Source organism: Elgaria multicarinata, chromosome 2 (genome assembly GCF_023053635.1).
Source record: "Elgaria multicarinata webbii isolate HBS135686 ecotype San Diego chromosome 2, rElgMul1.1.pri, whole genome shotgun sequence".
NCBI classification, from domain to species: domain Eukaryota; kingdom Metazoa; phylum Chordata; class Lepidosauria; order Squamata; family Anguidae; genus Elgaria; species Elgaria multicarinata.
Window position 1 is genome coordinate 143672015 of NC_086172.1, and position 24394 is coordinate 143696408.

Here is a 24394-nt window from a genome sequence, read left to right on the forward strand (position 1 = left end):
TGCTGAATTAGCACAAATCTGCACTCACAAAAATACACAAATTCCCCCCCTCCCAAATGTACAAATCCCCAAAATTTTACATTTTCATGCTTAGTTTATGGGGAAAATGCACATTTTCAGTTGGCATTTTTTTAAAAATATTTTAAATATTTTTCTACGACTAAAACAGTCCATAAGTCCTCAGAATCTGCATGATTCAGGAAAAGCTGCAGACTCCATGGGTAGGATTCAGAGAAATCTGCTCATTTGATTCAGTTCTGGATTACTCTGACATCCCTTGGGTATCCTGGATTTGGAACGTGTAAGGGAAGGGATCGGTGAGAATTTCTCCATAAATGGGATTGAAAGGATTTAAGATTTTAAAAAGATGAATGTGGGAAAAACCTGTGTGAAAGCTTTTAAAAGTCTGGATTTGAATCACTGTGCTTTGAATCAAACATGCTTCTGGTGCTGAATTAGGGTCACCACCTCTTTTTTCTGAAAGGCTTCTCACCTTTAAAAGCAGGTAGGTACAACATGATGCTCCTCTTGCTGCGAATAGTTGTACTTATTGTGTTTGGTTGGTGGAGATGGATAACTTTATTCAGTTAGTTGTTTGATAAGAACTTATCAAAAATTGCAAAGTTCTTCATGAACAGGATGAAAAGAATTTGAGATTAAAACAATTGAATGGGGGAGAAAATGAAACTGACCTATTCATCCATTCCTAGGTAAGAATTTGCATCTTGAAATTCTGGAAACAGTTTAGTGATCAGTGAAGCTCCTGCACTGTTATATGTCTCTGGAAGTTAATATTCATCTGCCAGCATGGCTGTGTCATTTTGGGCCAACTAAAATTTCTAAATTATATTCTTATTCTTATTATTTATATCCCGCCTTTCCCCCAGTACTAGGACTCAAGGCAGTTTATAAGATTAAAACATGCACAATTAAAACATATAAATATAAATGTACAAAAGTAAAATAGAATTAAACCTGCAGTAAAATTAAAAACATGTTCATTTGTTTTTTAAAAAACAGTAACAGATTAAAAGCGGAGGGGAAGCCATTACATTAGAACTTACTTCTGGGGAGAACTTACTTCAGTCAGCCAAAACTAGGCTGGCATCTGTCACCCAGAGGACCTTTTCTTCTGTCGCCCCCAGATTGTGGAACGGCCTGCTGGAGATTCATAAAATTAACTCTCTCTGTGATTTTAAGACAGCTTTGAAGACTAGTCTTTTCTGGCAGGCCTGTCCAGAAGAATGTGAAATCAAGAATTTTTAAGATGTGTTGATTCTTGTACTAGTGTTGTTCCCCGCCTCGATCCAAAGGGAGAGGCAGGTAAGAAATAAATAATAATTATTATTAACACAGGTCCATTAACACTGACCGGCCAATTTGCATTGGCTGCCTGTATGTTTCTGAGCCCAATTCAAGGTCTTGGTTTTCTGAGGGAGGCTTGGAAGATAGTAACAAGGGAAAAGGGCTTCTTGGTGATGCCCCACCAATTATGGAAGGATCTCCCCAACAAGACCCACCTGGCACCAACATTGCTATCTTTGCGGTACCAGGTCAAGACTTTTCTCTTTTTCCAGACATTTGGTAGCACATGATGAGTTTTAATCAATCCCATATTTTTACAGTTTGGCTGATTGCTCAAACTTGGGTTTAGATGTATGTTCTCTGCGTAAACGGTCTGTTGTATTTTTTATATGTTTTTAAATTTTGCATATTGTTTTTCATGCTTTTAACATCCGCTCAGAGAGCTTTGGTTAGGGGGCAATATACAAATGTAATAAATAAAAATGTAAAATAACAACTTTCATTGGTGTAAGTGCCCATTGGTGCCCATTGAGGCTGGTGGAGCTGAACTAGGTGGAGCCAAGGGGTTTGCTCCAGAGCAAGAATTCATTGCTCAGAAAGGAAAACTGAGGCACGCAAGTGAACTTAAAGACCATGAGTACAAAGCAAAGGTTTAGACATAGGCCTTAGCTAGACCTAAGGATTATCCCAGGCAAATGGAGGGGTTGTCCCTGCCTGCTCCTGGGATCCCGTGTGTCATTTGGATGCACAGGGATGATCCCGGGACAGTCCCGGGATATAGGCCTGGTCTAGCCATGGCCATAGTCTCTTGGATGCATGCACTACAAAACCATTCCTTCGAACCCACATTTGTCTGCTCCATCAGCAAGCCCGCAAGGAGAAATAAAGACAATTTTCTCTGACATCATGAACGCCAAGCAAGGTGGGATTAGTATTTGCAGTATTTTTCTGCAAATCTATAATGTGCCTGTGATGAACCTAGGTACGTTAGTTATGAGCACGGATACGTGGCCTGCTTAAGCCATTTTAAAAATTACAAAACTCCACTTGGGAATGGAAAGGCCTGCCAACTGGAGTCACTGCAATCAATCTGTTATTCCATTTACTTTGGCTAACCCAGTTTTTTAGCCAGGTAATTATCTATGGCTCATAGGAAACTTGTGTATTTGTTGTTTCCTTTCCCCCTCGATTAAATTTTTCACTCAGGTGTTAATATGCATTGTAGCATAGAACAAATGGTGCTGCTCATCTCTTGTGGCTGATGAAACTGATGTATACGATTCTGATCAGTCCATTACACTGGAGCCATCCATGTGGGAGCTTAATCATTTAGGCAAGAGTGGGTGTTTTGTTTTCAGGAGGAGAAAATAGAATATTGTTTCATTGTCCATACAAAGTCTGAACTGCAGTTGTGGAGCTCTTGCTCCCCACAATTACATTTATTGACCAAGTGTCAATGCATGTGCAAGAGCATAAGAGGACACCCCTTACCTGGCAGATTCTGATGGTTTGTGACGGGGAATAATTGATGTACAAGTTTGACTGCATTGTCTTCAATACCATTAATTTATTATCCTTCAAAGATTTCAAGGTAACATACATGGTTTAAGATCCATCTTTTCTCTCCAATGAGCCCATGAGCTAAGTTAGGTGGAAAAATAAATTCATGGTTTGCTCAAGGCCACTGCATTGAGCTTCATTGTTAAAGAAAAAACTTTTACCCAGATTTACCTAGCCTACATCCAATACTTTTTCTATTACTTGGGTTTACGTGTTCATAACCACAGCAGTAGTATGAATCAGGATATTGTTGGGTGTGTGGGTGTGGATGTGGGTGTGGGGGGAGCTATTGCTTCATTTAGAGCACAACCCTATGCATGTTTAGACGGAAACTACCAGCACTCCCTGGTCAACAGGATTTTTTTTCTGTCTGAACACACATAGGATTGCACCTGTAGTTATTTATTGAATAACTTGATCAACAGCAATGGGCCAAGGCCAGAGCACAAAATTCTGCTGCCAAAAAGGTGAGGTATGAAATGTGTAAGGGCAATGTCTGTATGCTTACTCTTCATGAAGACCTAGCTAAACTGTAGCGATTTGGCCATATACTCAAGCAGAGTAGAATTCCACCCAGTTTCAGTTCTGGCATCTTGACTGAAAGAATCTCAACGCAATAAGATTAAGATGCCGGGGGAGAGAATTCAAAAAGCCAATGTCAGGGTAAAAAGTACTGGGTTGGAAGGAATAATGGCCTTATTCAGTGTGACCGGATTCCTTGAAGGGAATCATTTGCCATTACTGTTTTCGCCTTCCCTTGAAAGAGTCATATGGATTTCACCTTCCTAGGCATTCAGAACGAATAAAAGATGTCCCTACTCAATGGCCCAGTTTGCATGATAAATAAGCCACAGGGTGCTGTGTTAAGTCAGGGTGGGCTGTGGTGTGTGCTGTGGGCCAATCTGAATATTCAGCTGCTGGTGGGGGGTTGCCATGGCTTATCGTGACATCTGTAAACATTTTTTAAACCGCCCAGAGAGCTTTGGCTATGGGGTGGTATATAAATTTAATAAATAAATAAATCTGAACATGGATGGGCAGGGATTGCTTGAGGGTTAAACACCTTCAAATAACCCATGGGCTGTTGTAGGGTTATTTGAGGGTTGTTTAACTCTCAAACAACCCTGGCTGGCTGGGTCATTAAGTGATAAGTTTATTATCCTTCATCAGGAGACCCTTCATCTCGTTAAATGCACTATCAATTTTTCATTACTGTAACTCCTTTTATATTTTTCTGCATATCTGTCTCATTTACTTCACAAAGTTAAATGAACAATCACATTTCACATAACACTCTTTGGACAGAACTATATTTCAAGAGACATTTGTCTGATCAGTGACATCACATTTTAAATGTACAGTTATTTTTATGCAATGAAGCTAACAGGTTTTTTTTATTATTAACAGTTCTACAGATCATCTTTTCCAACAGAAGGGAAGTGATATTTACAATGCTACTTCCAAAACATTCTTCATTTTGAAGAAACAAAGAAGTTCACTTAATCTAGATTTCCAATAAGAATTAGACGAGTTCATATGCGCATTGTTTAGTTTCCTTACCATAGTGCCTAGATAAACAGTACTCAGACAGTCTAAAGGAGCTAAGTACACATGAAAGCACAATGAAGTCACATTGCTGTACTCAAAGAAGCTGATCAACCACCTTGGGCCTCCCTTCATTTGTTTTTCTCAGCAATGTTTGCTTAAGTGCACTGATCTTCTCATCAAGTTCGGCCAAAGTGTAGTTCTGTCATTCAGGGAGGGAAAATTAAGAGTTTAACATCTTGAATTTATTGCATAAACTTTTAGCATCCCAGGAAATGTGAAGACATGGCACTTTTGTTCCTTTTCCACTTCCCTCATCTGCCAATTTCAGTGCTTGTATAGTGTTTACTTTAAACCACAGTTTCCCTTTACATCAGAAAGAGGAAACTGTGGTTTAAACTTGAACCCTAGACCATTATATAAATCCTGGCTTTATACTGTAGTTGGGAGACTAATATTAAACCAGATTAAAAGCTAAGCTATGGCTTAAAATAGTCATAATACAAGTAGTGAAGTCAGCATGTAGGGGGAGGGGAGGAATGCATGGGTACAATGTTCAGTTGCAGAGTAATACACCATGATTGAATAAGCTGGGATTTTCACATCTGAACTGGCCCTGTGACTGCACTGGGGTAATTATAATGAAAGTTCCAAATGTTCCAATGCTATAATAACAATATTCAGAGAGAAATGGGTTATGACCAATTTAATTTACTAATAAACCGTCAAGCAAAGTTGTGATATTAGCAACTTTTAGAGGAATCCTATACACTTCTCTATGGTCAGGGCTCCACAGCAGTTATGCAAATGTTAGATTCTGCTTATTTATTTATTATTTATTTTATTTACAATGTTTATATACTGCTCCCCATTGAAAATTTCGGAGTGGTGTACAAGATAAAATACAATAAAAACAGAATAAAACACCTTAAAATAGATTTTTAAAAGCAAAATGAAAAGAATGGCTAGATTGTGACAGAAGAACACACACCAGCCCTGTCAGTCCCAGGGAGGTGAGGTTCCTCTGCTTCCCATTCAAGCCAGCAGACTGTGAAGCATATTCAAATGCTCTTCAGGTGCCTGGAGCTACATTCAAGGAAGCAGCAATTTTTGGAAGGGACCACACTGCTGTGCCATCCCAAGTTAAGCCCATGACCAAGCTTATCAGATATGGTTTATCTGGACAATATAGGCATTAGCTAGGTTTTGGCCAACTGGGACTAGTGTACCAACTGCACCCATTCCTAGAAGTGTCTGATCTGGCCATGGTTTTACATCCCACTTGGACTACTGAATTTACTCTACATGGGGCTGCCTTTGAAATATATTCAGAAACTTCAGTTGGTCCGGAATGCTGCAGCCACAATGTTGACTGGGCCATCTGACTCTTTTGATATAACAGATTCATGAGCTACTGTGTTTCCGGACACAATTTAAAGTGCTATAAAGCCCTACACAGCTTGGGACCAGGCTACCTGAAAGGCAACATTCTCCTGGAGTTTAAGATTTTCCAGGCAGGACTATCCCTGTACTAGGTTAATACAAATAATGACAACATGCATGTGGTGGTGGTGGTGAAATATCTACTCCAAACTAAATGAGTTGGAGGTACAGCTGGAGGTACAACTCCATAGGTTGGGAGCAGAGGACGAAAATCTCTGAATTTGTACTTGCAAACATATACAACTCACTTGGTTTTGTTGGATTTTCCTTCTTTTGCCAGGCAAATTCTATGAAAAAACATAAACAAATCCAAATATAAGTAAAGCAGAGCTATTACTATTTCTGAGAACAAGACCACCTTTTCCCCATCACTAATGAAAGAGACCCAGAGCCCATCAAACATATAGGGACTCAAATTTCATATGAAAGAAAAATGTTGAGCATTTGAAATCTTCCTCATGTAGCACTCCTTCACTCCAATTCTGATGGGCCCCCACATGTGTAGAAAGGGGTATCCATGCACATGCATCTCCCACTTGGGGGGGGGGATACACACAAATGGATCATCCACACGTGACTCCCCTTTTTGATTCAACTGTTGGGACTGTGCACAGGGAATCCTTTCAAGCAAGTTTTTCTACCACATAGCTGATCAGTGGCCTTTTAACTTTCTTGAATGTATCCTGCACATGTGGTCCTGGTCGCTGTGTGTGTATGTGCGCTGTTGGATTGGGGCAACTATGTATAAAAAAGCAAGCAAATGAAGGAAAAAGATTCTATCCTGGTTTTCTCCCTGATATGCTGATTTTCTACATGCAGGGATTATTATTATTTTTAACATGAAAGAGAATTCAAATATGTACCCATACCCCCCTTCCTCCAAACTACATTCTGAAGTGATAAGAATCTCAGCAGACCTGTACTACATGCGTAGCGTCTCTTCCTCCCAAATGAATAGATCAATTCTACAAGAGAAAATCTTTGCACCCAAATAAGAGGAAAACTCTACAGAAACAGTTTAAGGCTGGGGAATGCCTTAAACTGGGGAATTGTAGGACTTTTTCTGTATAACCTACATAGCATAGCATCCTAAAAAGCTAATTCATCTTCCCCAAAAAGGGTCACACAAGTTCTCCAGTGTGTACAAAAACCTTGTGTTAGATGGTGGTAGCCCAACTATTCTTAATGGAGATCATCATGCAAAGCCATCCCTTCCAGTGAATTAACAAGACAGTTTTGAAAACTCTTTGCTTTCTGCTTGACCGGAGCAGCTGTGTTTTTATTTACTATAGACACACACACCTCTTCAGGAGAGGCCTTAAGAGACCTAGGGTTAAAGTTACTCACCACAGAGTGAAAATATTCAGGAGACATCCCTTCCAATTCAAGGATTTTATCTTCAAGTTTTTTTATCCTTTGATAAATGTCTTTTGGCACTGGTCCACCTGTAATACAACATTAAAACAACAATAACCCAGATCAAGCATCTGGAAAGTGAACACAACTAGAAATTTTCTTTAAAGGAAAAAAGGAAATTCCAATACAGTTTTTAAGATTAATCTAAGTTGAGAACGCAGCAAAGAGGGCAGGGGGAACACAACACAAAAATGCAGTGTGTTGGTCCCAAATCCTGCTGGGATTTCTAGCAAGACGAGATACTGAAGTTCTGCTTGGAAGGTTCCCTACATATACTCAAGTTTGGATGCAGGTTTCTGAATATAACTGTGAAAGACATATGTTTACTATTTTGCTGTGAAGTCTGTCTCAGAAAAAGAAAACTCCCATTTTCTACTGAAGGTCTTTTCCCCCTGGAAATATAGTTCTCTCCATTGTGTTCACTAAAGCAGATTCAATGGAATGAATAGCTTGTCTGCACTGATCAGAATTTTTGCTGCACATATTTATTCTTGCTGGTTATGGTCTTCTTTTTGTGCCCCTACTTTCTACTTCAAAATGTGATAAGTGTGCTGTACTTAAAATGAAGCATCACTAGCAGGGAATATCAAATGCACTGATTTAGGTTTATAGACTATCAATTCCCAAAAGCCAAGGTGGAAAACAGTAGTTCTCTTCTTTATGAGAACATCATGAATTACATATTCATGAGCCAGTGTGGTGTAGTAGCTAAGGTGTTGGACTGGGAGTCAGGAGATCCAGGTTCTAGTCCCCACTCGGACATGGAAACCCACTGGGTGACTTTGGGCCAGTCACAGGCTCTCAGCCCAACCTACCTCACAGGGTTGTTGTTGTGAGGATAAAATGGAGAGGATGATTATGTACACTGCCTTGGTTCCTTGGAGGAAAAAAGGCAGGATATAAATGTAAATGTAATCATAATATTCTTTCCCTTTTATAGATTGCCAACCGAGGCTGGTAGTGACTTTGCTAGGCTACCCAGCAAGCTGATACAAGAGCAGTATGTCTCCACAAACCAAGCCCAGGAGATCCTTCTGGGTAGAGATGAAGGAAAATAACCGGTGAACCAAATAAGGAAGAAAGTAAGGGTTTCGCAGTCCTTTTTCCATGAAGGAAATGACCATTCCAAGTGACAAGCTGGAAGTAGCCAGTCTCTTTCCAAGATTAGAGTTGAACAGAGACAGAAGATAATAGTTGCCATGCGGAGTAATTTAAAGAGGCCATTGTTTGACACTTAACATGTACACCAGGTCCTCGGCTGCCAACTAAAGAGCAATGTGCTCACTTTATCATTTGGCCCAAATAAAATGACTGCGAACAATTGCAAAACTGATTCCCAAGCGGGGGAAGGCAGGAATAGATAAACAAGCGCAATCCATATTAGTTGTACATCCCTTGAATTAGACCAATCAGAATTAACAATTCTAATTCATTCATTTATGTATGTACGTACTTATTTATTGATTACATTTATAAACCGCCAATAGCCAAAGTTCTCTGGGTGGTTCACAACAATTAAAAACCATAAATAGCATACAATCTAAAAATGTAAAAGTCTGAATTTCTCATAGTTCTTCATCCCAGGAAATCCTTTGAACCCAAAAGCAAGACATATGTCATGAGGGATACTTTGACATTGCGGGATACTTTGAATTTACATTTTTGCTGGTTTCTGCTACACGGGAAGAATCGCAATATGGAATTCAATATAGAACTCTCTACAAACCTGTTTGTAACCTTAAATGAGCTTCAATGTTCAGTAGTCTCTCTTCTATAGCTTGATTCCCACAATCTCGAGGAAGGGCGTTTGCTTTACGATTGGACCCATGAGCTCTTTCATTTCTGGTCTGAGGGCCATAGGTATTTACAACTCGCGAAACTAGGATTTTAAGAAGTACAAAATTAAGATTTACACACATGAAAGGAATAAGCAAGGACAGCTGCTAAGAGAATACCTTTACAGCGAAGTTCATGTATTTTACTCAGAAGTCCCACTATGTTCAACGTAACACTCACAAATAAGTGTTAATAGTTTTGCCACCTTAGTTACAGAACAACAATGCTAGTTAATCTCAGCCTATGTTTATACCACGTAAACGACACCACGTTCGACTGTAGTAGAGGTTAAACGGTTTAGTTCAATTTGTACCCTTAATGCTTACTTTTCCTTACTGATGCAAGTACTGCTGCTCTTTGTGCACCTCATGCTGGGAAAAATAAGTAGAACTATCCCATGTTCCTTTGCTTTTTTCTTGTCAGGTGTCCTATAGGTGATTCTGTGCTAGCCGAATACTCCTCTCATTATAAATTGCATGGCAGAACACACTTTCAGTGTGGTAAAGTAGCAACTATTAAGCACTAAATGCTTTTGAACCGAATGTAGATTCTCAAAGAACCTGCAGTGCTCAGCTTAATAGATGTGACTCACCTGTTGTTCACCCCTAAGAACACCTTCTAACATGAGCACCAGACTCCCACAGTAAACAGCCCATAAAAGAAGGGGGGCAGCTTTCATGTGATTCTCTTGACAACCATTCTCGCTAGGATAATAATTCATGCTGTATCTATTTTTATTTTTAACAAAAAGCAGCAAGTCACTGGTTTGTTGATTTAATTAAAACATTTATACTCCAGCTTTCCTCAAGGAGCCCAAAGTAGCTAACATTACAAGTTAACCCATAACTTAATAATTTTAAAAATAGCTTGGCAATAATAAATGCATTAAATAAAGCAGCCATAACATGCAAAGACAGCATAGATTTAAAAATATGATCAATTTCAAAAATAATTTAACCGTAGCACTTAAAGCCATTTCAAAAAGGGAGCAACCATTTGTGGCCTCAAAAAGGATAATTTTTGGCCATCCTATGGAAGGCCATTAGGGGGAGGGCAACTATAGAAATAGACAGCAACTTTCAGCCTCAAAGCCATTTCTACTGCTCATAGATAGCCTTTTGCTAAAATGCTGACAGCCTGATCATAAGCATGTTTATTTCAAAGCAAAGCCTGTAAAGTAAATTGATTTCCTAATATGTATTCTTGGTTTCAAAGCCAAATAACTAGTTTAATTACCCCCACCCCAAATTTCTAGCACTTGTTTTTGCAGAGCTCAATTTAACACAGAATACCAAATATTTTTAATGCAACTGAACAAGTTACCTGCCATTGGTTTATAAAGTGAACTGAAGCTGCAATGCAACACAACACTTACAGGAAAGTCGCACAAAATGTTTGGGTCCAGGTTATCTGAAGGATCATCTACACCTTATGAACCTGCCTGTGTTTTAAGATAATCTTCAGACATCCTACAAACTCACCCACTATTAAGATCAATAAAGCTGGTGGGCACTAGAGAGAGGCCTTCTCAGTGATGGCCCCTACCCTATGGAATTTTCTCCCAAGCTGGCTCCATCTGTGGCTGTCATCAAGAGGCCTTTAAAAACATACCTGTTGTCTCTGATTTTTTAACTGAATTTTGGTAATCACATTTGCTGCTGTTAAATATTTTAAACTGTATTTTAACTAGCTTATTTTAAAACTGTTTAATTTTTAACGATGCTGTTTTACATTGTAAGCTCCCTTGGGAAGACCATGGTCTTGAAAGGTGGCTCAGAAATATATTCAATAAATAAATACACTTATGCCATAGCTAGACCTAAAGTTTATCCCTGGATTGTCCAGTGGTCAAACCTGTTCATCTAGGTGACACACAGAGGATCCAGTGCTCAGGCAGGGGCGAACCCTGGATGATCCCAGGATAAACCTTAGGTCTAGCTGTGCCCTCAGTGTCAACTTGCTTCTGAATAAACCTGCACTGATGCCTCAACTAAACAACGGCTCAGTTCACACAGCACTTTTCTCAACGGTAGTGCAACAACCTCATTGTGGAGTTGTTACACCACCGTTGAGAAAGTGATGTCTGGAGGGAAAACTCTTTTGAAAAACACTCCACCCTGAATCTCCAAGCTGTGCAGAGGGGAGTTCCTGCACAACCATTGTATTCCATGTTGCCTGGAGGGCTCCATGGAGTTTCCTGTTGAGGTGAGTTGACTTTTCCCACTGGCTCCAGAGTTCCCTGGCAAGAGCAACAAAAGGAGGGACTGATGCTCTAGGAGAGCCGCTGGGACTGGCTTTTTTGCAGCGATGGCTGATGGGATACCACTGGGAGGACTGGGGGAGGAGAGAGGGCAGAGGAACTGTCAATTAAACACTGTGTTGACTTTTACTCCACTGCACAGGAGGCCACACCCACACAACAGTGAAGTTGGAATATGTTGTGTGGTGAGTACCCCCTACTAACTACACCTTTGAGTGGAGTTTTCCCACTGAGTAGAGAAAAGTGTTGTGTGAACTAAGCCAAAGTAAGTTTAGATCAAGAACTTATTTAATGAAACTGACATACAAATTGTCTCTTTTTTAAAAAAATGATTTAAGGAACAAAAATCCTTCATTAAATACAATAATAAATAGTAGTACTTACCCTTCACATGACTTTTGAATCCTGGGTAAGGTGTGAACACCGCATCAGTCCTAGCACAGCTGTTTTCTAAGGACATTTTAAATAAGTAATCATTAGCGCAGTCATGTAAGTAGCCCACAATTCACTTCAAAGAATGGCAAGGGAACACAGAGGATGGCCTCGGTGGCGGAACAGAATTTCTGGGCAGCTACATATGGGATGACAAGATTCCGAATGTACCCTGGCTCCAAATAGTTTGGGGCTTTATAAGGTCAAAGCCATTAGATGACTAACATTTGCTCTTAGAGGGTATGATAGCTAGATGGAACTTCCAGATTCAGCAGCAGTGGGTCACTGGGCCCATTCAGAAGACATCTTAAACCATGGCTTTAACTATGGTGGTTAAGCCAGAAATCCAGGCCGTGTTCAGAAGACACCTTAAACCACAGCTTTAACCATCATGAATAAGGCTTTTTGCTTTATTCACCATGGTTAAAGCCGTGGTTTAAGGTGTCTTCTGAACACAGCCTGGCTTTCTAATTTAACCACCGCGGTTAAACCCATGGTTTAAGGTGTCTTCTGAATGGGGCTACTGAATACCAATTTCCAAGAAGCAATAGCAAGAGACTCACCTTATGCAGGGTGGGGGGAGTGCGGAAGGTGATCTTTGCCTCCCCATCCTCCTGTCCTCACTACATGAGCTTTTTTGCCCATCTTGCGAAGGTGTTTTGGAGGTGGAGGGAAGGAGGCTGGCAACGACTCAGGATAGCTTGTATCCTGGTCTCTCCACTCTCCTGCTCACTGAAACAACCCCCTTTTCCACCTCTCTGAGGTAGAGTTCCTGACCTCGGAGGCCAGCCAGCTCAGTTCTTTCTGTGCCAGCTGCAAGGGGGAGGGGAAGGATCTCCAACTCTCCCTTCCAAGGTTGGAGCACTGTCACTGACCTCAGGGAGGGAACTCTGAACAATCCTCTGGCCCCTCGGATGCTGTCTAGGGGCCACAGGATTGCTCCCTAGGATAATGATGCACACTGATGACTTTGCAATGGCGATGACCAATCCTGTTACATTTCTAAAGGTAATATTCAAAGATTGTGGATTGAGATCAATTAGCAATTTAGGATGCAATCCTATGCATATTTAGACAGAAAAAAGTTCTACAACTCCCAGCATGCCCCAGCATGCTGGGAGTTGTAGGACTTTTACTGTCTAAACACGCATAGGATTTCACCCTTACTAAGGTGAACAATACAGCAAAGTTACCAGTGTAGAAGATGAACTGAATCTGAAATGATAACTATTGAGTAATGAAGTATTGAATTTAATAAATTATTATTATTCCACGGAAAATTATTTCTAATTTTCCTTTAAATTAAGTTGTTCAATTAAGCTATTCCCCAGATTGTGGGGGGAAAGACATTAAGGAAGGCATTACACAATGGAGAAAGCAGACCCTGACCCACCCAGAAATTTGGAATGGGCTTGTGGCCAGCCAAATATTTGTGGCTGCCCACTGTGTCAGAGACAAAATCCTACTGTAGAAAGGAAATATCTAGCATGACAGCAGCAGGCCATTAAAGAGACCACATTTGGGAAAATTTTGTTTCTGTAACTACTGTGGTTGAAATTGCCTAAATTTAATTTTTTTAAAGTTCACATCTAAAAACTGAAATAGTTAACCATTAAAAAATCCATCTGATGTTTTGTTAATGTTGTTGTTTGTTGAAAAGAAAAGTAAACAGAAGAATAAACAATCTTATTAGTACACTATAAAAAAGCTTGCTTGGTGGTGGTGATTCTGGCACATCATGACTAAAATATCACGATTGAGTAGTTGGAACTGGTTTACCTCCTGAATGACTTCACAAGTTCATTCTGCTTTAATACTAAAATGATCAAATTATCATCCCATTTTTTGTTGAAAGTTAAACTGAAAACAATCTAGAGTAATTTCTTAGTGTGTACCTACTTTCTAATTAAACCTGCATCTCTGAATATTAAGGTTATATTAAACAATAATATACTTCTACTAAAAAAATTTAAATCTTCCTCATTAGCAATTTAAACTGTGATTAAAATCATTAAACTTGAGTCCTTCAGCGAATCGATTTAAATCAAATCAACTCTGCAACGGGTTATACCAATTTTACCTGACAAGACATTTATAATGGGGTGGATTAGCAACGATCAAGTTAAAAAAATAGACTAGTTTTGAAAATTCATACTCTGTTTATATATTAACTGGTACAAGAACTCCAAAGGTTTACTTTCTCAATTTTACCTTGTTTTCAAGACAGAAGTACCTTTTGAGCACAAACTTAAGACTAGTTTGGGGAAATGTTTAAGCTGTAATATTAAATAATATGCATGGGAGCATTTATTTACATAAGAAATCGAATATTTTGTATCAACTAATTGAAGGGAAAATCCAAGATGGTGCACAGGTGGTATAAGACACCAGTGAAATTGAGACAAATGTATTTAATACAAGATGGTAGACAGTGATGATGCCAACAGTTCCGTCAATGACCTTGGAGGTGATAAACCGTGATCTGACTCACTCCCTCTCGCAGGCAACATGGAAAGAACCATGCTAGCTGCCTCTTTGAGGTCAGGAATGAGACCTAGGGGAAAGGGGTGATACAGTGACCAGGGAGGGGAGAAGACTATGCACTCTCCTGGGGCTTCTCCAACCACCTTCCATCACCCTCCAAAACGTTTTTGCTAGCTGGGCAAAAAAGCCCATCTAGTGAAAATTCAGAGTAGATGGACAGGGAGGCAAAGATTGCCTCTGCCGCTCCTCCTGCCCTGCACAGGAAGAGTGTAAACCTCCAGGATACATGTCTACTGAATTTACTAATGTATGAGCATTTGTACTATTGTTAAGTATTATCATTCAGAGCCAGAGAGATTATACAAACATTTGTTGTTATTATTTATTGTGAACTCCATAATCACTAGCAGCATTATATTTGATTATACTACACATTTTGTGGTCCCACTGATCTGGTTAGTGTTTTCAGCTATGGGTCCCCCTCTTTTTGTCTTATTTTATATTTTAATGTGAACCATTAGGGATATTAATATATTAAGCAGTACAGAAGTAGTGTAATAAATAAAAGTATCCAAATTAGACCACTTTTTATGGCATCAGAAAATTTTCCAATGCAAACTGAAAATGTTCAGATGCAAATTACCCCAATTTTCCAGAACAAACCCATTCTGATGCAAATTACCCTAATTTTCCAAATTCGTTTTTTTTCCTGAAAAACCCACATCACTAGAGAAACTTTGCTCAAAAGCTGCAAACTTTACCAGGACCAAAGGAAAAAAGATGGGTCATGCTAAATCTGTTTGAAGTGTTTGCCTGAAGTTTTAGCTAGAAACTTATAGGCAGAAGTAAAGTTGGAGAACAATGGTTATATGACCAGTGAATTGTTTGTGGGTTTGGCCATTTATATACTGTGTGCATTGCTTCATGAGATATTTATTTGAGGACACCTTCTGCTTCCATAGTTTCTCTTTGTATCACTAGTGTTCCTATTGTAAGCTTCACTCACGTCTTATTAACTTTTATATTGTTAACTTTGCCTTTTAAGAAGAACATTTAAAAGAGCTTGTTGAAAAACAGAGCAATGGCGGAGATAAGAGAATCATGCTTAAAAGGATAAGCAAATTAAAGCTCAACTGGATAGCTACCTTGATTACAATCAATAACATTGCAAAATTCTCTGACGTTGTTTTCATTGATCTCAGCTTGTTTCCTTTCAATGAAGGCTGATATTCGTCTTTCAATCTGCAGGTAACAGAACAACTTGTATTTAGATTTCATTACTGCCATTCAAAATGAAAGAATGGTCTAGACTAGAAAGGGGAAAAATGGCCCAAGAGTCACTTACTTCAGCTTTTCCAGCTTTTATCTGGACAACTTCTGGGTCAAAATCAACATGAGTCTCTTTCAGGTTTGCAGAACCACAAGCTATGTGTTTCACTTCCACCTGCACGTCTTTATCTATTACATTTGAATTAGTCTCACACTTTCCGCCTTCTGTCTTATTGGAATCATCAACGGGTACAGTGCTTTCCTCTTTAATCAAAGACTGGAGCTTTTCTATAAATGGCTAGGCAAAAGGAAAAAAGAGGATGGATTCAAACTGACAGCACTTTTTAAAAACTGGAATTTCTAAAACAAGCTTCTTAAAATGATTGTGGAGACCATATGCACCTTTGTGGACATAATGCAAATCAAGCTAGAATTAAAATATAGCATCTCCAAGTGTCACTGCCCTTTTGATCAGTGCCTTTTACTAATCTGCGTATTTAAAAAAAAACAACCTCTAGAGGGTCCAGACTATCTGAGCAAATCTGTCTGTTACTCATCTGTTTTATACCAAATCAAAGCAGGACCCTTTGGCATCAATGCCACTTAATTTACATGTCATTCAAATGCTTACTCAGAACATTAAGGCTTAAGTATTTTTCCTCCTTAACACAAGAGCCAAGACTCTCATTCTCTTAAAGCTCTTGCTTTAACACTACATCACTGGCAGCATCTCCACTTGAAACGGCAGCCACCCAAAATGCATGAAAGAACACAAACACTGTGCTCTATACTCATGCATCACCCAACACAGCCAATATTCAGAGAAGCAAAACAAATGCTCTTCATTTTCTCATCTCATCTTTCTCACCATAAAAAAACAATTTAAGTCTTTAATTATTATTTTTTACATACAAGCCAAACAACAAATACAAGAAACAACAAAAGTAAGCTCACAAATTCTTCTTCTGCTACATTTTGAAAAGATCTCCATTAAAAAAGGCTAAATGACCCAGCAAGAAAGAGTACTTGCAATACATGCAAACAAATCAAACATTATGAAGTGATAACTATATCAACAATTCCTCCAATCCCATTCAATAGTGCTTATCATGGAGCTATTGAGGGTTTTACATTATTCATATTAATAGAAATACTTCAGTTGGAACTTTTTTTTTAAAGGAACAAATTGGTGACCTCAAACTACCATCTATCACATTTAGAAACCATTACACAAAAGCCATTTTTGTGCATGCTATTCAGCACGTTCTTCTGGTTTTTTTTTTTTAATCTTTTATTAATACATTAGTTAGAATGAGTAAGTCAGAAATGTATACTATAGCTACCCCACAAGGACAAATGGGAACTGCCAATAGCATACTTGATTTTTCCTGCACAGGAGAGGTTGTTGACAGATTACACCTTATTTCAATAGGGGAGCAAAATGATTACAGATGTATTAAGCACTATGCAGAGGTCACAAGACTTGTGCTAGCAACTGATCCCAAAACAAGGAACGTTACAAGTACTGTGACTTAACATTAAAAAATGTCAAATGAAAATGATGTAGCACTGCAACTGGTTACTTGACAAGATGAAACATTTAAATGTCTATGAAGTTACTTTTAAAAAAATATGCTGGAAATATAGTTAATTGCAGACACACGCACCAGGATGTATCATGCTGGGATAATGCCACTTCTTGATCCACTGAAAGCACTCCATGAACCGCAAAACTCACCCAACGCATGGAATCATTATCATAGCATGACACACACCTGCCGTGTTATTGCTTAATTATAACCCACGACAGATGGAAATGTACTGCATTTACAATGGAAGTGTAGAAATCAACAGGACTGCATTTGTACAAACTACTTACCCACAGCCCCTTGCAATGCTATTCCCAGAACTCTTCTAATAACTGTTTTAAGGTAACAGCTTTAAGTCCTTTAGGAATCACAGTGGAACCTCAGTTGTGCAATACAGTAAGTTGCACCATTTCCTCAAACAGGAGACCTCACATTGAAGTTGAGGGGTGCGGGTTGCATTTAAGGATTAATTTGAGTGATTGGCTTTCTGAAAAGTGTCCAAGAAACATTTACCTGTAAAACGGAAATATGCTGCTGCAGAGCGGTCAAGAGCAACACGGGCTGGAGTGGTGAGGCACCTTGAAGCTTGCTCCAGTCGAAGTTAATTTTCGCCATATCTTCTCCAAGATTAAGCTTCAAAAGCCAAACAAACCATGTCACAAGAGGGCTCCAATGCAAAAGCCTTGTCAATCACATAAAAGGGCTACAATTCGAATGAGAATTTCTCTTCAGTCAAATATAAGAAGAGCCCTGCTGGATCAGACCAATGGACTATTTAGTCCAGCAGCCTGCTTCCCACAGTGACCAACCAGATTCCTATGGAAACCCCAAGCATACCTTAATGGCAATACGGATCTCTGGTTATTGCTTCTCAGCAACTGGTATTCAGTGGCATACATCTCTCTCACCTTGGGAGATCTGTAAAGCCATCTTGACTATGGATAAATATACATCTTATAGAAATGAATTCTACAAATTAACCACAACTACACCATACCACCAATACATTCAGAGAAGCTATAATTCTAGGCGAACTCATTTGGCAATTAGCTGTACTGATTTCACTCAGTTTTACATCCAACAAATTGTAGTTCTGATTTTTCTACTAATAATTATTGGCATTTTGATTCTACAAACATACAATCTGTTCCTAAGCATAAATGCTTTGAGCAACTAGGATTGTATAGCAATGTCTATCCATTGTGGAATGGACACCGCTGATGGAACTGATTTTTCTCTCTCCCAACCCCTCCGCCTCCTCTATGCCCCCCATTTACTCCAGGGTAGATTTCAGGGCATGAGGGGGACCCTGTTGCACAAGCAGAAATCTGCTCACATGATGCTGGATGTGGCCCCATTGTTTTAAATTAAACTTTGGTTGTATTATCAAAGCAAAGTACTATGTGCTTGGTGGTCGCAGCTCCCATGTAAAATAGTGGAAGTTGTGGATCCTTAGCTTGAAATAAAAGATGTAATTCATTTGAGAACTTATTTTGTGTGCATTCCATTGGAAAAACAAATGAGAATTCTGCAAGAGAAAAGATGGAATTATGTAAATCTAATTCAGAGAGCAATCCTATGGTCCTTTGATGAGCATCCCAGGGACCATAGGATTGTTCAGATTATCCTTTCCAAGGTTGGAGACAGTGCTCTGAACTCAAAAGGGGGAGTCGGAGCATGGAAAGAACTGCACTAGTTGCCCTCTGAGGTTGGAAAAGAGACCTCGGAGAAGGAATAAAGGGAGCATTCCAGTCGGCAGGGAGGGGAGGAGACTAGAGAGGCCAGGATACGAGTCAAACTGAGCCACCGCCTCCAGCCTCCTTCCTTCCCACTTCAAAGTGCCCTTGCTAGCAAAATCTGCAGGGTGGAAGGACGGGATGGTGAAGACTGCCTCTGCTGCTCTGCCCGCCCTGCACTGGATGATCCGAAGCCTCCGGATTCTGGGGTTTCTGATCACCGAGAGTGCAATTGATAGGATTGCGGCCTCACCCTATTTTCCACAGGAGATTTATGCCCAATCTCTCTTGAATTATGCCCAATATCTCCTGCGGAAGTTTGGTCAGGAGTAAATGAAAAGTAATTCCGCTGATTTCAATGGAATTCTGATCCACACACACAGCGGAATGAACTTAGAAAATCTTGTGGTATCACTGCAGATCTCAGATTGCAAGTGCAGCGGATTTCAATTTTGAGTATTCCCCCATGTTAAAAACACACTGCAAATAAAAATGAAACAAATACTAGCATACCAGGGAGAAAGGTTCTAGCTTTCTACTTCCACACATGAAGATTCTCTACCTGCAGCCTGAAATATAGAGTTTACTTGTGACTCTCCTTTATGCCCTAACCTTCTATCATCATCATATGATATTGTTTCAGTACAATTCTATACTCCAAATCTAGTGAGTGCAGACACACACTCCTAGCTGCTACTGGAAAATCCCATTCCAAGCCTGATTGAAGTGAGTGAATGGGAAGGGAACTCCCACTTTCCACTAGAGATGGGTCTCGGTTTGCTCAGTGTTGGAAAGTCGTGAGCCAGATCTACACCAAGCAGGATATAACACTTTGAAAACAGTTTGAAAATGGTATATGGAATATGTCCTGGGTCTCAACAGTTGTCATTACTGTTATAAACTGTTTTAAAGCAGTAGTGTAGATCCTGCCCTAGTCCCTATTATGAGCATCAGTTCCTAAATTTTGACTATAATAGTAAGTGAACCTTTCTCACAAATCTGGATGCCTATGGTTGTGTGACTACTAAGTTTTCCCAGAAGATGTGGAGGGAGCTCAAACAGGCACCTGTGGATAGCTCTATGCTTAGCTTCCATTTTCCATTGCTAATGGTGGCTATTTTCCATTTAAAATGAGAAAAATTAACATTTATTTTACTCTTAGATGCAGAATACTACTTCATGGAACAGTTTGTTTTCAACTTCCCCAAATTTTAATTAATATGCCATTCGGAATAGGAGGAGGATTTAATTTTTGCCAAATATTTCCATTGGTTTCCTTTTCCAGACTTTATTTAATATAGCCTTTTTAGGCTACAATCCTATACATACTTACCTGGGAGTAATTCCCTTGAGGTCAGTGGGACTTAGTCCTGAGTAGACATGCATAGGACTCTACCACCAGTTCCAAAAATTGATTGCACTCTTTATTGCAAGTGAGATAATATTTTAACAATGTCATTTTAAAGACTTGGGTGGGGCGGGGGGGGGGGGAGATGGCCAAATAAACTCAAGACAGAGATGAAGACCTGAGTCTGCAGTTCCAAAATATAAATCCAATTATTTATCTATTGGAGAAAACATCACCTAAAGCAGCCAGTCAACTAGTTTCCATCTGTTTCATTTCCGTCCACTAGAGATACTTTGGCAAAGACATATCATGACACTGTTTAGCGAATGTGAGCAATTTTGCTTCCTCCTTAAAAGTTCCTTGACAAAACCTCTTCTTGAAACTACAGCTATTGAATGACTTAATTATCTATCACTGCAACAAATCCTTTCAACATTGTAAAGGATTCTTGTGGCTTCTCTCTTCATCCTCTCAAACTTTTCAACTCACTTTTAAAGTTTGGATACTAGAAGTGATACTACACTCCTCCAGCCATCTTACCAGCAATGTAGCCAGAAACAAACCATCTGTCTACTCCTGGATCAATATGTGCTTATCTTTAATTGAAATACATGTAAAAGGCTCAAGGATACAAAAGAGGATTTTGAGGATGGGTGGGACTGTGTTGCTACACACATTGCCTAGCTTAATAGCATAGGCTTTTTGAGAGCTATTATAATCTAAGCCTTAAAACAAGAGATCCTTATCCTTTCCAAGGACAGACTAGAACATTTCAAACTTACATGTGTGGGTGTATATATGTACACATGCATATAAAACTCTGACTCCAGCTGTGATAAGTATTTACAAGATGTTGAGTTTCACAATTTCCCCTCCTTTTATCCCAATTTGAGACTCAATCCTCCAACTACTTATATTTGTTATTCATTCTTGATGGAATACCGTGTATGTGTCCACAATAATGTGTCTGCAATAAAGGAGGGCTATTAAAAAGAAGAAGTGAAGATAAGAATGAGTCCTGTATCAAATAGTTTAGCAAATTCATCAACTTACATCGCACACTGCTAACTATTCCATTAAAACGAAAAAGAACAAGGTAGCAAACACATCGAAGAAAACTCCAGTATTAAAAGCTAAACAAAACATAAAAGCAGCCGTTACAGCAGACCCCAAAGCCAAAACACGATACTTGAAATCCTACTGATTATAAACTGTATCCAATAACTGAAGACGCATTCATCTCAAGGGGTCTGCTTCAAGAAGGACTAACATTGGATAAACCTTATGTTTACAAATAACCCCAGTGTAGCAGGAATTTTCACTAAAATCTAAGGGAGTTACTTCCAAAAAGCGGGTTTAGGGTTGCAGTAGGCGGCCTGGCAACTCCCATCCCCCACCCAGGTGCGGAGGTGTGTTCAGGCTCTCAAAGTGTGAGTAAAGCCTAATCTTTTCACCCTCGTCGCCCGTTCGTCCCTTCTGCATCCCGCTCTCCCGCCAAGCGCGGCTACGGCTTCCCTCTGCCCACTAACCTGCCCCACCAACTTAGGCAGCAAGCGCAGGCAGCCTCTCAGGATCTCTCCAACCGGCTCTTCGGAGGAGCCTCCGGGCGGGGCGGAAACCTCGGGCGGATTCGAGCCAGGCTCCCTCTCGTAGGAGGCCATGACAGGCGCCCGAACCACACACTACTAGTCGCAGCGGGGGCCATGCCTCTCTCACACCGCCCCTTACGTCTTGTCGCCCAGAGATGACGGAATAGGCCCCTGCGTTCGAGCGGCTTCGGGACTTCGTCCTTTCTCCCGCCCATACACATGATTGACGAGCGAAGCGACCAATCTGATATAGGTGAGAGAAAGCCGCTGTGGAGTTTCTGAGATGCGTCGCGTTTCCAAGCGGGGAGCAACGGATCTGGGAAAGGAAACGGTGCTCGGAAGCCCATATCCAAAATACTGTGCTGGCAGCAGCAAATGTTTTTGCTAACATCAACAATGCCTGAATACAACGTTGTTGTTGGAGCTGTTGTTGTTGTTATTTTGTTGGTCTTAATAAAAATCTTGCCCCATTGAGGATTTGGGATTTTTTTTTTCTTGGACCAGCAAAGGTAGCTTGTGCTGGTCCATGGGGAAAAGAAGCATTGTTGGGCAATATTTTTATTAGGACCAACCAAATGATGATGGTAATCAAATGATAATGTTGATAATAATGACGATGATTGTGTTAATTGCGTTCAGGCAATTAATGTCACTTCAAGTTTGGCCTTCTGCTCTGAAAATAATTATTGTCGTTGCCATGTGAAGATGAAAAACTGAATGCTTAGACTTAAGTCTCAACACAAGGGTTTCTGCCCACTTTTGTAAGGGTCGTGAGATGCCACTCTTGGATCTCCACCTTGGTTTCTGCAGTGCAAGCGGAGATTGGTGCTGAATGGTGGGGCTCTCATTGTGTCTTTGGCAGCAACAGCCTTTATGCTCCTGCCCACTTGCTCCTAAAAGAGAGGAGGTTATTTATGAGTGATAGGGCTAGTCCAGCAACGCTTGGGTTATCCATGGCCCATCTTGAAAACAAAAGGGAGTGGGGCCAAAATAACAGCATATTTCAGATTAAAGCTTTTACTGCCTTTCAATTTTTTTATATAATTGGGGGTGGGACTAAAGAACATCCAGGAAACCACCAAATGATTGCTGGTTGAGGGAACGGGGATGCGACCAAAGAAAGGGGTATCGGCATCTGGTGAACCTCCGAGGGCCAGGTGAGGAACCCAGGCCTGTGCCAGATGCAGGGCTTCTAGCGCTACCAATAAAAGACATTGTACAGCATTTCCTCCTTACCAGTCCCCACCCCCTCCTCTGGCAAGAAAGATGGAAAATGCAGTGGGAAAACATGGAGGGTTGCAAATGGAAGACGATGTTAGCTGTACTTCCAGTAAAATTCCATGAACAAAACAGGACAATTGCACATTAAAAAAACTCATCTGGAAGCGCTCCTGGTTTCCGATTGGGTCTTAGCCCTGGGGGAAAGGGCTGAGGCTTCCTTGATATTGGTGCTAGGATTCTATTGCTGGATGTGCGGCTCTGTTTTGAAGTAGCATTTACGATCTGGCTACAGGACTTTTAACATTCCTTATTTAAGCTCTAGAGAAAAGGAACTGTTCAGTAACTGTAATGTCTTCAGCTGCTTTCAGATGAGGAAGCCTGACATTCAGAAGATATTTAGTCCTGTTCTTTCTTAAAGTAAGAAACTAGAACTTCGTTGCTGTTGTCTCTGGTTATTATTTGTCTGCTTCACGTATTGATTTATCAGTACTATATACAGTACTTTACTGGATGACTCACTTTTTGTCCTTCTGACTGAAGCACACATAAATGAAAATAAAAATAGATCCCAGCTTACTGAGGGAAATGGAAGAAATACCTAGAAGAAGCATTTTATTCTAAATTCTCAAAATGTTCCAAAACTAGGGCTGCAATCTCATGCAGACTTTCATGAATAAATTTTTCTATTTATTCTTTATTTTGCATTTCAGATAAATATTGTCTCTCAAAACAGCTCACATCAATGAGAGAGAGAGAAGGGCTGAGGCTTATTTTCAGACTTACTGAACACACACACACACACACACACACACACACACACACACACACACACACAGGAACAGAGGTGGAGGGAAAAGAAAAAGGAGGGAGATCAGTTTGCTCAATGCCAGAACAAATTAGTGTATTGTAAACAGGCATTTATATCCAGTTGGGGCCAGATTGGTCTGCCCTTGCTGGTGGTCTTGCTTGGATAGAAGTACTGCAACTAATCCAGCAACCCTTGTTCCTTTGGTTCTGGGGTCTCCAGTGTGGTTCCCATGGGCACCAATGTGCTCTCAGGTACCCTCTTGGCGTCCCCTAAGCTCCCTGATTTTTTATTTCTTAGGATTTTTATTTCTTAGGATTTTTTTTTAAAAAAATAACTGGGAGGCTGGCAAGCTTCAAAGTGAAAGGCTGCCCCTCAGCACCATCTTTATTTGTTTTTCTCTTTTAGAGTTCAGACCCCTCCTCCCACCTCTACCTTGTACTTAGGTTCTCAGGCAAGTTACTTTTCTTTTAGTCTCACCAGATTGCCTTATGGGAAATGAGTGTTTTGAGATCATAGCAGCCATTTTATGTATGGGCAAGTGCCCCTCCCATGA

The 24394-nt window shown here is 40.1% G+C and overlaps 1 protein-coding gene across 2 annotated transcripts; it reads right to left on the bottom strand.

The window, feature by feature from the left end:
• Positions 1-2850: 2850 nt before the first annotated feature.
• Positions 2851-21938, bottom strand: MBIP (MAP3K12 binding inhibitory protein 1). 2 transcript variants are annotated; one of them, XM_063117813.1, is made up of 9 exons: positions 21753-21938; positions 17653-17772; positions 15627-15848; positions 15427-15523; positions 11750-11815; positions 8996-9148; positions 7201-7298; positions 6102-6140; positions 2851-4612 (listed from the first exon to the last, which is right to left on the bottom strand). In XM_063117813.1, exons 1-9 carry the CDS (start codon positions 21882-21884, stop codon positions 4508-4510), a joined length of 1032 nt encoding a protein of 343 aa, XP_062973883.1. In that variant the 5' UTR covers positions 21885-21938; the 3' UTR covers positions 2851-4507. The 2 variants fall into 2 exon arrangements, with proteins under 2 accessions (XP_062973883.1, XP_062973884.1); XM_063117814.1 differs by lacking the exon at positions 17653-17772.
• Between the last annotated feature and the right edge of the window lie 2456 nt (positions 21939-24394).

What these genes read in the sequence shown, in the direction of transcription:
- MBIP (XM_063117813.1), bottom strand. Translation starts at nt 21,884, where the DNA reads ATGGCCTCCTACGAGAGGGAGCCTGGCTCGAATCCGCCCGAGGTTTCC. An exon ending in TCATTTAAGGTTACAAACAG is followed by an intron (nt 7,299 to 8,995) that starts GTTTGTAGAGAG and finishes GTTGTATTACAG; the next exon opens with GTGGACCAGTGCCAAAAGAC. An exon ending in CTGAATATTTTCACTCTGTG is followed by an intron (nt 6,141 to 7,200) that starts GTGAGTAACTTT and finishes GTTTTTTCATAG; the next exon opens with AATTTGCCTGGCAAAAGAAG.